Source organism: Panthera tigris, chromosome E2, assembly GCF_018350195.1.
Source record: "Panthera tigris isolate Pti1 chromosome E2, P.tigris_Pti1_mat1.1, whole genome shotgun sequence".
Classification (NCBI taxonomy): Eukaryota; Metazoa; Chordata; class Mammalia; order Carnivora; family Felidae; genus Panthera; species Panthera tigris.
Genome location: NC_056674.1, coordinates 9,545,113 through 9,559,056, shown reverse-complemented (window position 1 = coordinate 9,559,056; position 13,944 = coordinate 9,545,113). Strand labels below are relative to the sequence as shown.

At 56.4% G+C, this 13,944-nt stretch overlaps 1 protein-coding gene across 3 annotated transcripts in view; it reads right to left on the bottom strand.

Moving 5' to 3' along the window:
• The window catches only part of LIG1 (DNA ligase 1), a 46,338-nt gene extending 32,623 nt beyond the window's left edge, over window positions 1–13,715 (bottom strand). For all 3 annotated transcript variants that reach the window (XM_042969231.1, XM_042969234.1, XM_042969232.1), the window contains exons 1-4: window positions 13,610–13,715; window positions 8,356–8,430; window positions 6,279–6,362; window positions 5,492–5,627 (exon numbers count right to left, since the gene is read on the bottom strand). In XM_042969231.1, the coding sequence (XP_042825165.1) occupies window positions 5,492–5,627; window positions 6,279–6,362; window positions 8,356–8,372 (237 nt within the window). In that variant the 5' untranslated portion in view covers window positions 8,373–8,430; window positions 13,610–13,715. The remainder of the gene's footprint in view (window positions 1–5,491; window positions 5,628–6,278; window positions 6,363–8,355; window positions 8,431–13,609) is intronic.
• Between the last annotated feature and the right edge of the window lie 229 nt (window positions 13,716–13,944).

Genomic DNA, 13,944 nt, shown 5'->3' with positions numbered 1-13,944 from the left:
ACTAATTTTTCTAAATGGACTCTTTCTTTCTCAAGTAGCAGAACTTTTGACTTTTAGCTAGGCATATGATGGCCCAACTAAAAACCCCATTTCCCAGCCTTCCTTGCAGCTAGTGTGGTCAGGAGTGTGAGAACCTCACTTCCCAGCCTCCCTTGCGGCTAGGTCTGGTCAGGAGTCTGAGAACTACACTTCCCAGCCTCCCTTGCAGCTAGGTGTGGCCAGGAGTGTGAGAACCTCACTTCCCAGCCTCCCTTGCAGCTAGGTCTGGTCAGGAGTGTGAGAACCTGACTTCCCAGCCTCCCTTGCGGCTAGGTCTGGTCAGGAGTGTGAGAACCTGACTTCCCAGCCCCCCTTGTGGCTAGGTCTGGTCAGGAGTGTGAGAACCTCACTTCCCAGCCTCCCTTGCGGCTAGGTCTGGTCAGGAGTCTGAGAACCTCACTTCCCAGCCCCCCTTGCGGCTAGGTCTGGTCAGGAGTCTGAGAACCTCACTTCCCAGCCTCCCTTGCGGCTAGGTCTGGTCAGGAGTGTGAGAACCTCACTTCCCAGCCTCCCTTGCAGCTAGGTCTGGTCAGGAGTCTGAGAACTACACTTCCCAGCCTCCCTTGCAGCTAGGTGTGGCCAGGAGTGTGAGAACCTCACTTCCCAGCCTCCCTTGCAGCTAGGTCTGGTCAGGAGTCTGAGAACTACACTTCCCAGCCTCCCTTGCAGCTAGGTGTGGCCAGGAGTGTGAGAACCTCACTTCCCAGCCTCCCTTGCAGCTAGGTCTGGTCAGGAGTCTGAGAACTACACTTCCCAGCCTCCCTTGCAGCTAGGTGTGGTCAGGAGTCTGAGAACTACACTTCCCAGTCTCCCTTGCAGCTAGGTGTGGCCAGGAGTGTGAGAACCTCACTTCCCAGCCTCCCTTGCAGCTAGGTGTGGCCAGGAGTGTGAGAACCTCACTTCCCAGCCTCCCTTGCAGCTAGGTCTGGTCAGGAGTCTGAGAACCACACTTCCCAGCCTCCCTTGCAGCTAGGTGTGGTCAGGAGTCTGAGAACCTCACTTCCCAGCCTCCCTTGAAGCTAGGTGTGGCCAGGAGTGTGAGAACCTCACTTCCCAGCCTCCCTTGCAGCTAGGTCTGCTCAGGAGCCTGAGAACCTCACTTCCCAGTCTCCCTTGCAGCTAGGTCTGGTCAGGAGCGTGAGAACCTCACTTCCCAGCCTCCCTTGCGGCTAGGTCTGGTCAGGAGTCTGAGAACTACACTTCCCAGCCTCCCTTGCAGCTAGGTCTGGTCAGCAGTCTGAGAACCTCACTTCCCAGCCTCCCTTGCAGCTAGGTCTGCTCAGGAGCCTGAGAACCTCACTTCCCAGTCTCCCTTGCAGCTAGGTCTGGTCAGGAGCGTGAGAACCTCACTTCCCAGCCTCCCTTGCGGCTAGGTCTGGTCAGCAGTCTGAGAACTACACTTCCCAGCCTCCCTTGCAGCCAGGTATGGTCAGGAGCGTGAGAACCTCACTTCCCAGCCTCCCTTGCAGCCAGGTGTGGTCAGGAGCGTGAGAACCTCACTTCCCAACCTCCCTTGCGGCTAGGTGTGGTCAGGAGTGTGAGAACCTGACTTCCCAGCCTCCCTTGCGGCTAGGTCTGGTCAGGAGTCTGAGAACTACACTTCCCAGTCTCCCTTGCGGCTAGGTCTGGTCAGGAGTCTGAGAACTACACTTCCCAGCCTCCCTTGCGGCTAGGTGTGGCCAGGAGTGTGAGAACCTCACTTCCCAGCCTCCCTTGCGGCTAGGTGTGGCCAGGAGTGTGAGAACCTCACTTCCCAGCCTCCCTTGCGGCCAGGTCTGGTCAGGAGTGTGAGAACCTCACTTCCCAGCCTCCCTTGCGGCCAGGTCTGGTCAGGAGTGTGAGAACCTCACTTCCCAGCCTCCCTTGCGGCCAGGTCTGGTCAGGAGTGTGAGAACCTCACTTCCCAGCCTCCCTTGCGGCCAGGTCTGGTCAGGAGTGTGAGAACCTCACTTCCCAGCCTCCCTTGCGGCCAGGTCTGGTCAGGAGTGTGAGAACCTCACTTCCCAGCCTCCCTTGCGGCCAGGTCTGGTCAGGAGTCTGAGAACCTCACTTCCCAGCCTCCCTTGCGGCCAGGTCTGGTCAGGAGTGTGAGAACCTCACTTCCCAGCCTCCCTTGCGGCTAGGTCTGGTCAGGAGTCTGAGAACCTCACTTCCCAGCCCCCCTTGCGGCTAGGTCTGGTCAGGAGTGTGAGAACCTCACTTCCCAGCCTCCCTTGCGGCTAGGTCTGGTCAGGAGTCTGAGAACCTCACTTCCCAGCCTCCCTTGCGGCTAGGTCTGGTCAGGAGTCTGAGAACCTCACTTCCCAGCCTCCCTTGCGGCTAGGTCTGGTCAGGAGTCTGAGAACCTCACTTCCCAGCCTCCCTTGCGGCTAGGTCTGGTCAGGAGTGTGAGAACCTCACTTCCCAGCCCCCCTTGCGGCTAGGTCTGGTCAGGAGTCTGAGAACCTCACTTCCCAGCCCCCCTTGCGGCCAGGTCTGGTCAGGAGTCTGAGAACCTCACTTCCCAGCCTCCCTTGCGGCTAGGTCTGGTCAGGAGTCTGAGAACCTCACTTCCCAGCCTCCCTTGCGGCTAGGTCTGGTCAGCAGTCTGAGAACTACACTTCCCAGCCTCCCTTGCGGCCAGGTCTGGTCAGGAGTGTGAGAACCTCACTTCCCAGCCTCCCTTGCGGCTAGGTCTGGTCAGGAGTCTGAGAACCTCACTTCCCAGCCTCCCTTGCGGCTAGGTCTGGTCAGGAGTCTGAGAACCTCACTTCCCAGCCTCCCTTGCGGCTAGGTCTGGTCAGGAGTGTGAGAACCTCACTTCCCAGCCTCCCTTGCGGCTAGGTCTGGTCAGGAGTCTGAGAACCTCACTTCCCAGCCTCCCTTGCGGCTAGGTCTGGTCAGGAGTCTGAGAACCACACTTCCCAGCCTCCCTTGCGGCTAGGCCTGGTCAGGAGTCTGAGAACCTCACTTTCCAGCCTCCCTTGCGGCTAGGTCTGGTCAGGAGTCTGAGAACCTCACTTTCCAGCCTCCCTTGCGGCTAGGTCTGGTCAGGAGTCTGAGAACCTCACTTCCCAGCCTCCCTTGCGGCTAGGTCTGGTCAGGAGTCTGAGAACCTCACTTTCCAGCCTCCCTTGCGGCTAGGTCTGGTCAGGAGTCTGAGAACCTCACTTTCCAGCCTCCCTTGCGGCTAGGTCTGGTCAGGAGTCTGAGAACCTCACTTTCCAGCCTCCCTTGCGGCTAGGTCTGGTCAGGAGTCTGAGAACCTCACTTCCCAGCCTCCCTTGCGGCTAGGTCTGGTCAGGAGTGTGAGAACCTCACTTCCCAGCCCCCCTTGCGGCTAGGTCTGGTCAGGAGTCTGAGAACCTCACTTCCCAGCCCCCCTTGCGGCCAGGTCTGGTCAGGAGTCTGAGAACCTCACTTCCCAGCCTCCCTTGCGGCTAGGTCTGGTCAGGAGTCTGAGAACCTCACTTCCCAGCCTCCCTTGCGGCTAGGTCTGGTCAGCAGTCTGAGAACTACACTTCCCAGCCTCCCTTGCGGCCAGGTCTGGTCAGGAGTGTGAGAACCTCACTTCCCAGCCTCCCTTGCGGCTAGGTCTGGTCAGGAGTCTGAGAACCTCACTTCCCAGCCTCCCTTGCGGCTAGGTCTGGTCAGGAGTCTGAGAACCTCACTTCCCAGCCTCCCTTGCGGCTAGGTCTGGTCAGGAGTGTGAGAACCTCACTTCCCAGCCTCCCTTGCGGCTAGGTCTGGTCAGGAGTCTGAGAACCTCACTTCCCAGCCTCCCTTGCGGCTAGGTCTGGTCAGGAGTCTGAGAACCACACTTCCCAGCCTCCCTTGCGGCTAGGCCTGGTCAGGAGTCTGAGAACCTCACTTTCCAGCCTCCCTTGCGGCTAGGTCTGGTCAGGAGTCTGAGAACCTCACTTTCCAGCCTCCCTTGCGGCTAGGTCTGGTCAGGAGTCTGAGAACCTCACTTTCCAGCCTCCCTTGCGGCTAGGTCTGGTCAGGAGTCTGAGAACTACACTTCCCAGCCTCCCTTGCAGCTAGGTGTGGCCAGGAGCCTCACTTCTACACAAGGCAACATAAGGGAAAATGATGCACACTTCCCAAGGAATGTCTTGCCCTTCTCACCGCTGAATATCGACATTGACTTGGACAAGAGCCCGGGTCTTCGACACGGAGAGACTGGCACACTCATCCTGGACTTTCTGTGCTCGTTAGAAAGAAATTCCTACCTCGTATCTTGGTTTCAAGTGCTACCCTACTCCTCTTACAGGGCCCCCTGCCAGTTATTAAGTGATTGCCCCTCAGCTCTCAGCCTACCCCGTCCCCTCTCCCTCACGACGCGGGGACTCTGAGAACCCCCTTCCCACTCTGCTGTGACGCCGCGCATCACGTGGTCCCGGAACGGGGCCCGCGCCAGCTGGATCCAACTTACGGTGTTTCCGACGCTCGCGGGGCCTGCGACGCGACGCCCCACAGACACCGGCCCCCTCCGCCCGGTGCCCCTTCCTCAAAGATCTGACCAGGCCTTCAGGGCACCACCTGCAAGCTCAGAGACCCCGGCACCCGCCAGCCAGCGTCTGAAGGTCTGAACTTCGGCTCTCCGCTTCCAGGCGTGGTGGCTGCCTCCTGCGGTGACTACCCCCACGCTGCCTGAAGGAGTTCTCCCTTCACCCCTGCGGTCCCCCACTCGCAAACCGCATTCCCGGTTGACCATTCTCTGTATTAAACTCTCCGTTCAAATCACTCGCGTGGTCTCCCGCTCCTCTTTGGACCCTCATGGATACGGGCCCCAAAGGAGTGTCGTGAAGGCTGCCAGTGACCCAACACCTCTTCCGTCTCTCTCCTGCTCAGAACTGGTCCAAGGATCCCCAGCAGCCCCAGGGCAAAGTCCAAGCTCCTGAAGGCGCCCCCGCTACTCCCTGGACCCCGTGAATATACTCAGGGATGTGGCAAAGGGCCATTCAGGCCGCAGAGGGAATTAAGGTTACTAATCAGCTGCCCGTTAAGTGACTTTTTTTTTTTAACGTTTTATTTTTGAGAGAGAGAGAGCGAGCGTGAGTCGGGGAGAGGCAGAGAGAGAGAGAGACAGAGGATCCAAAGCAGGCTCCGCGCTGACAGCACAGAGCTCCGCGCGGGGCTAGAATTCACGAACCGCAAGATCGCGACCTGAGCCAAAGTCAGTTGCTCAACCGACTGAGCCACCCGGGCGCCCTCCCCTTAAGTGACTTTTAAGCAAGGGAGGGACGGAAACAAATGTCTTTGGAAAAGATGAAAAGCCCTCTGACCTCCGGAGAGACCGGACATCTATTTTTGAGCCCTAAGTCTGTATCATGCGTTACTCTCAGATCCGTATGTGAACAGACCCCTCTTTACGCACACGCCCTGGGGGGCAGGCGCCACCGGGAGCTGATGCGAATTATGGCTCCTCCCAGAAACAGCGGGGAGGCTGGGGGGTGGGGGGGGAACCTACCTGGCCTTTGGAGGGCGTGAGGGCTTCGTCCTCCTCCTCCCCTTCACTGCCCAGGACCCGGGCCGCCTTCCGCCCTGGCCTCTTCACCGGAGAATCGTTCTCAGGCACCTCTCCGTTCCGTTCCTTCAGCGCCACCCTGGAGGGTGGGAAAATGGAGGCGTTCCAGCAGGCAGAGAGGGGGTATACTGCCCTGAACGTTCCAGCGCCTTCCCTAAGTTTCATTCCCTCCCTTTCCTTTCAAGCATTTAACGGGCTTCTTCTGGAGGCCTCCTTCCCTACACTCTTCATCATCCATCCATCTACCACATCCTACGTGCCCACCTCCTGCGATGAGCGATGCTGGGGAGCGGACGGGAGTCCCTGCTGAGAGCAGAGAAGGCCTCCCTTCTTCAGTCACACAAGCCCCTGGGACGTGGCGAAGGCCATGGCCTCTTGGCTAGAGACTATACTTCCCAGCCTCCCCTGCAGCTAGGCGCGGCCCTGTGACGGGTTCTGACCAACAGGATGTAAGGGGTAGGACTGATGCACGCAACCCGCTCCCGACTGCTCGTCCCCACGTTGTCTTACTGCTGGGACTCTCGGACCTGCCAACCGCCTTAACAACCCCGAGGTCCTGGATCCAGCCATGCCTGAAGCCGGACCTACCTTTGGACTTCCCAGTTACTGGAGCCAAAAAAAAATTCCCTTTAGGGCTCCAAGATATTCTGAGCGGGGCTCGAAACACCTAGAGCCAGGAGGGTCCTGACTGAGAGGAACAAATTCACCACGTCCTAGCCCCGTTACCTACTTTGGAGGTGGCTCTATCTCTCTGCTGGAGGTCTCTTTCTCCGGCTTTTTCGCTTTGCCCTCCTTCTTGGGGTGGAAAAATGACCTAGAGGAACACAGGAGGAGGGGAAAGCGGGAATGAATACAGCACAAATGAGTCCTCGGATCGGTGCCCCGTTTTATCGCTTCCGACTCGGACTGCTGTCCCAGCGCGCGTGACAACTCCCTTTGATAAGGAAAGTGACGCTCAGCTGGGATGGGGCAGGGGCGGGACGACGCTCTGCTTATATTTCCCATCCTGACACCCGACAGCCATGACGCATCCCAATTTTCCTTCAACAAGTACCAGCTAAGCACCTCCTAGGCGCCGGGGACCTGGCCGGGCCCCAGGGATTCGGCGGAGACCCAGACACAAAGCCCCCACCCCCGAGGGGTCGACACCCAGTAAAAGAGGCGATATTAAGTCGCTAAATATAAAATGTCAGGAGGCGTGAAGTGCTTTTATGAAGACAAACAAGGCAAGGCGTCCCCTCTCCACTTGAGACTGGGTCGCCCGAGTGGCTGGCTTCCGGAGACCGGAGTCCCGAGCAGGGATGGTGGGAACCCATTGGTGCAGGCACCTCGCCCACACTCTGCCGACCGGGTGAGGGAGGCCAGTGTCACTGGGGATGTCCCGTGCCCCCTACTACAGGGTGATGCCAGGCTGCTGCACTTCACTGCCCGTGACCCCAGTGACAACAACATCGGACAAATTTGGGGACCGTCTGCAGGCATCCTGACAAAGTCGGAGAAACCGTCCCCCAGAGTGACACCAAAGGGAACGGAGGAGGCATGGCAACGAAAGGGAATATGGGACTCCGAAACGCAGCCTGGAACAGAAAAAAGCGTTAAGGGATAAACCGATGAAATCTGAACATGGCGTGGAGTGTAGTCAACAGTAATGTCCCAGAGCCGGCTCCTTCCTGTGGCCGACGGACCAGGCACACGAGGCGTCAACCGTGGAAACCCGGGGCGCCGTGTGCAGGAACGGTCTCTACAGTCTGCACAGCTGTTCTGTACCTCTGAAACCATTCTAGAAGCGCCTGGGTGGCTCCGTCGGTTAAGCGTCCGACTTCGGCTCAGGTCATGATCTCGCGGCTCGTGAGTTCGAGGCCCGTGCCCGGCCCTCTGCTGACAGCACGGAGCCTGGAGCCTGCTTCGGGTGCTGTGTCTCCCTCCCTCTCTGCCCCACCCCGGCTTGTGTTCTCTCTCTCTCTCTCTCTCTCTCTCTCGCGCGCGCGCGCGCGCGCAAAGTAAAACAAATAAACACTTAAAAAAATAAATAAATAAAAATAAAACCCGTTTTCCAGAATGGCTGACTTTAAAGCAGCCAGTCAGTCAGCCGATCCAGCCAAGAAAGCCATCAGACACGCTGTCCGCCCAGGACAGGCTACGCCCAGATTTGTCGTCATGTGAGAAGAACCGAGCCTGTGATCTGTGACCTCCCAGGTCTCCGGGCTGGGGGTCCAGGACTGGGTCAGCCTAGAATCCATCCACTCCTTTTGGGAGGGGCCCCTCCACACTCTCCGACCCCCCTCAGAGTCCCAGTGAGAGAGTTGGGGCTGCTGGGTCCAACCGAGCGGTTTCAACTCCACAAGCCGAGCTCTTCCCCTTCTCGTTTCCCCGAGGCCGGCCTACATCAGGACAGGGTTTCCCAACCTGGGCGCTACTGATGTTTCAGGCCGCCCGTTCTTGGTGGCGGGGGCTGCCCTGTGCACTGTCGTCCAGCAGCGTGCCTGGCCCTTCTCCAGTAGATGCTGATGAGAAGCGCCCCCTCTCTTCCCCCTAGTTATGACGCTGCCGGCTGTTCCCTGGGGGCCGAACCACCGACTGCAAAGCACTGGGTCAGCACTTCTGAACCCCGTGGCTCAAAACTCTGGGTCGACACACTCCCTGTCCTACGCATCGCGCTCCCTGTGTTACCTTCTGACTCTTGGAAATTCCAATTTGAAGAGTGACTTGTGTTCTTCCAGGAAAAGGCACAGAAAGGGAGAGAGAAGAGCAGAGACCTTTAGAGAGTGCAGGACAGACAGGGCGGGGTGGGGGAGTTGTTTCCTTACATGATACTCCGCTGCATGGTGACGTCCGAATTCTCTCTCCCCCCTCTCCTCCTCCTCTTCTCCAGCCAGATGTTCCTGAAACAGAAATCCCAATAGTTGGTGAGAATACGGGTCGTGCAGAGACCGAAACACACGGCCCTCCTTCTTTCAGAGAGAAAAAAAAAACCCCACAAAGTCAGAAACATGAGTTCCTCCACCGAGATGAAACTCCCGTTTTTATGGACCAAAATGACTGGCTGGTGGGATTTATTAGTAAAGATGAAGTTCCGGAGGCACCTTGGGTGGCTCAGTCGGTTACGCATCTGGCTCTTGATTTGGGCTCAGGTCACGATCTCCCGGTCGTGGGATCGAGCCTGCTTAAGATTCTCTGTCTCCTTCTCCCTCTGCCCCTCCCCGGCTCGCACTCTCTTTCTCTCTCAAAACAAAAAAGAAAAAGCTCCAAGTCAGAACAAGATAAGAAGGCTCCTCGACGGAACAGAGCTTTCTTCTTATCTAATATGAACACATACTTAAGACCTACAGTTTGTTGTTGGTTTTTTTTTTTCAGTTTCATTTGTTTTTTTTTTTTTTGCGGGGGAGTTATGTTTTAAAATCAGGGGAAAAAAACTGTTTTGAGGTGATTATCTAATATCCGAAACGGCCCTGAAACGTGGAAGTCCGTTAAATTATATCCACTGGCGTATATAAACCAGCCGCTGAGCCGTTTCTAAGGTGTGCCGCTAACAGAAACCAGGGGCAAAATATCAGGCAGAGAATACCGATCTCAGAAAGTTCTGTACTGGGGCGCCTGGGGGGCTCAGTCGTTTGAGCGTCTGACTCCTGATCTCAGCTCGGGTCTTGATCTCGGGGTCCTGAGCTCAAGCCCCGTGTTGGGCGTGGAGCCTCCCAACAAAAAAAACAAAAACAAAAACAAAAACAAAACAGAGAAGAAAAGAAAGGAAGTTGTGTACTGTACTATTCCATTTACACAACATTCTCCAAATGACAAAACTCAGGATGGAGAAGAGATCGGGGGTTTGTGGGAGCTTAGGGACAAAAGGTGGGGAGCGGCCATAACGGGGAGCACAGTGAGTGCCTTTGTGGAGCTTTTCCACACCCAGACTGTGGTTGTGGTTACACAGATTTACACATGGGTTCAAAATGCACGCGCGCGCGCGCACACCCCCCCCCCCCCCCCCCCCGGACAAACTCTGTGGTCTAGTTCCCGGTACCGTCCCATGCCAACTTCCTGGTTTTGATATTGGACTCTGGGTATATGTCACCCCTGGGGGAAGACAGGGGTACTGGTTTTACAACTTCCTGTAAGTCTATAGAATTCTTTCAGTTAAAAAAAAAAAAAAAAAGGCAGAATGAAGATGCTCTCTACCTGCCGATGTAAATAGAAGTTCTAGGTATATGTATACTTTTAATTTTTTTTGTTTTATTCATTTAAGAGAGAGAGCATGAACAAGGGAGGGGCAGAGAAAGGGACAGAGAGAATCCCAAGCAGGCTCTGTGCTGTCAGCGGGGAGCCGGATGTGGGGCTCGAACTCGTGAATTTTGAGATCATGACCTGAGCCAAGACCAAGAAGTTGGTCGCTCCACCGACTGAGCCACCCAGACGCCCCAGTACACGTATACATATTTTTAAATGTTTGTTTGTTTGTTTTGAGGTGGGGGAGGGGCAGAGAGAGAAGGAGAGAACTTCCAGCAGGCTCCACACGGTCAGTGCAGAGCCTGACGCGGGACTCAACCCCACAAGCCGTGAGATCGTGACCTGAGCCAAAACCAGAGTCGGACGCTTAACCAACTGAGCCCCCCCCAGGTGTCCCTAGGAATACTTAAGTCACATTTGAAACAATAATAATAAATAAGAAAGAGGCAGAACGGTATACGTAATATGCTCCTAATTTTATAAAACAGGAGAAAATACGATCCTGTTTATTCTTTCGTATTGCTTTTATTTGCCAGATAGAAACTACAGAAGGATAATCAAGAAGCCAACAGGTGTGGCTGGGGGCACCCAAGGCGGCTGGGAGGAAGGGTGGGAACCAGACCTGTCATACCTCTGTCCCGGTTTCATGTGAAGCCCTGCGTATCTATTACCTGTTCAATTTCTAGGCCCCATGTAATTATTCAAATGTCATTATCCAGGGGCGTCTGGGCGGCTCAGTCGGTTCCGTGTCCAACTGTGACACAGGTCACGATCTCACGGTTCGTCAGTTCGAGCCCCGCGTCGGGCTCTGTGCTGACAGCTCGGAGCCTGGAGCCTGCTTCGGATTCTGTGTCTCCCCGTCTCTCTCTCTGCCCCTCCCCTGCTCACACTCTCAAAATTAAATAAACATTAAGACATATTTAAAAAAAAAAGAAAAAGAAAAAATTGTACTTACCCAGCCTCCCACTCCCTCTGGGAAATGCCCTCCCTGCCACCCCCAGCAGCCAGGCGCCCTGCCTGGCTCTGAGCACTGGATGAAAGTGATTTTACAAATGAGGCGAGAGAAGCAGAGAGGTCGAGTAATTTGCCCAAAGTCACACAGCCTGAGGGGTTGCAAAGACCCGAAGACAGGTGTCTGGCTCCGGAGTCCATGTCCTTAACTGCTACCTATTCTTTTTTTTTTTTTTCTTAATTTTTTGAACGTTTATTTATTTTTGAGAGAGAGAGCGCAAGCAGGGGAGGGGCAGAGAGAGAGGGAGACACAGAATCCGAAGCAGGCTCCGGGCTCCGAGCTGTCAGCACAGAGCCCGACGCGGGGCTCGAAACTATGAACCGTGAAATCATGACCTGAGCCGAAGTCGGACGCTTGACCGACGGAGCCACCCAGGCCCCCCGAAACCGTGCCGTGTCTTGAGCGCAGTGATCATCACGTAATTCGACGCGTTTCAAAACCGGCAGAACCATACGCCAAAAAGAGGAAGTTGACTCTACGCAATTTTTTTAATATTAAGGAAAACAAAACCACCACCACCAACTCTTGGAGTTACCAACGACTCAACCTCTTTCTCTCACGCCCAAAACTCATCAACCCGTAAATCCCACTGGCGCCATCTCCAAAAGATCCCCCACAGTCAACCCCGCTGCCACGAATGCTGTCCTAACCCCTCCCTCTTATCCTTCCCAGTATTTAGCACAACCGGACCTTATAGATTAGAATTTGCCCCACTCTCTAGAGCAGTGCCTCTAACACAATTTTCTGCACGATAGAAACGTTCTGTACCCACGTAGTCCAAAAAGCTCACTCTATCCACATGGGGCTTCAAGCATTTGAAACGCAGCTAGTGGGGCTGAGGAGTTTCTCATTTGTTTCTAATTTAAATTTAAAAATGTACATGTGGCGGGTGCCTGGCGGGGGGGGGGGGGGGGGCGGGCTCAGTCGGTTAAGCATGAGACCCCTGGTGTCGGCTCAGGTAGTGGGTTCGAGACCCCGTGTAGGGCTCTGTGCTGACACTGCAGAATCTGCTTGGGATTCTCTCTCTCCCTTTCTCGCAGCCCCTCCCCCGATCACTTTCTTGCACACTCTCTCGCAAAACAAATAAATAGATAGATAGAATATTTATATGTGGCTAGTTGCTACTCTATTCAGCAGTGCAGAGCTAAAATGCTGAGTTCCATAAAGGTAAGGATTTTGTCTACTTTGTTCAGATTATGGCCACAGGACCTAAACCAGTGCCTGGTCCTGAATGCATTGGCCCACACATATGCCTTTATTTAAAAAAATCAGGGTAACAAAAAACATCATTACTGAAGAATTACTAAGCAGGATCTTTCGATCTTTCAAAAACCTGGAAGCCACAGGGCAAGGAGTGAAATATAAAAGGGTCTTTAAACAGTTTAGTCTTTCTCTTCTCGTTAATGAAAGCTCACATCTCCTGACCTGTCTGCTCCCCTGACCACCCCCCCTTCCACCCACGGAAAATATTTTACACCGTTCCCCTAAATCCGCTACTCTCTCTCTCATCCTCTGAGGCTTAGAACAGCTCAATGTCCCCCAAAGACGCCTGGGGAAGCTGAGACAGGAGAAGGAAAGTGACTTTTTGCTCAGGGCCACATAGCCAGCCAATGATGGATACCAGGAATGGAGAGTGCCAGCTCCACGAAAGCCTGGGATTATGTTTACAATACCCCAGCCCACTGAATCTGAAGTTCTGGGAATGGGGGGGGGGGGGGGATCTGCAAGCCTAGCAAACTCCCAGAGAATCCTAACACAAAAGGATATTAAGGAGGTCTCACTTAGACTCCACTGGACTTTCCTTCATGCCTCCCTCAGGCTAACTAACAGGTGAGAGATTCAAATGGGCTGAAATGGGGACGGGGGGGGGGGGGGGGGGCCAAGAAGTGATGTCCTTGATCCCATTCCCTACCGTCTCTCCTCAATGGTTCCCCGCAGCTTTCAGATGCCAGCTCCCCTTTCCAAAGGCTCATCTCTACCAGCCACGTGCGCCCCTGCCTCGCCTTACCCTTCAAGCCGCCCCCTCACCTAAGGTCATCAACATCCTTCTCTCTCGGCTCCCCAGGCTCCTCTGACCTTCCCTCCACCCCTTCGGGCAACAATAAACCCAATACACCGAGACATTTGATTTACTCTCTCCAGGGCCCCCTCCCTTCCCTGGCCTCGGCCAACCCCACCTCAGCTCCGCTCCCTCATCAGGCATCCACAAAGCCAGACCTCTCCTTACACAGAAGGTTCCCGACCCTTCGTCTGCCCTTTGCCTAGACCTGGACCCTTCCACTGATCTCTCTCTCTGCCCCACCTCCGTCCAGCGGGATTCCCTCCCCACTTAAAGCCGACCCCACCTCTCCTGGAACCTTTTCCCTGGCCCCGCCTGCTAGCATCTGGCCCCGCCCAGTAACAAACTTTTCCCCTCCCCCCCTTCCCCACCCCCTTCCAGGTGGGCCCGCCTCCCCGGCCATTCAATCTCCATGGCCCCGCCCACCAAGCATTTCCGCCCCCCCCCGCCCCTCCCCTCGAGCGTCTACGACCACGCCCCCCCCGCGGAGGCACCGCCCCTCCAGGCCTCTCCTCAAACCCCGTCCGGTCCTGCGGACTCCGGCCCTCGTCTACCCTCTACCAGGCCCTCTCTCCCCCGCGGACGCCCCCCGCCCCCTCAAGCGACCCGCTGCGGGCGCTCTCCCTTCCCTGCCACGCTCTGGGCCCCTTGAGCATCTCCCACGCCGGCTCCTCTGCAGCCGACCGACCCCGCGGAGCCGTGGGCCCCGAGCGTACGGCACGCGCTACGCCCCCCAGTCTCCCAGCCCCGCGTCGGCAGCCCCACTTGCCTCGCGCCGGCCCCGCGCGCCGCTGTCTCGCGCGTCACACCCGGAACCGCTCGGCGCTCGACTGCGGTCCTCAATTGGCGCCACGGAATTCGCGCGCAGACTGGGGCGGGCGGGGGCGGGGCCGCGCCGGGGGGGCGGGGCCCGGGCGTCGTCCCCTCCGCCGCTGCCGCCCGGGGGACGCTGGGAGTTGTAGTCTCCCCGACCGGAGGCTACTAGGCAAAGGGGTGAAGTGGGGTGAGCCCTCCCGCAGAGCACGACGGGAAACGGCCCGCGCTTTCCCTCGCTCGGGGTGGGCGGATGTAGCTGTGGGTCCGAGAAGTGACTGACGGGGAAAG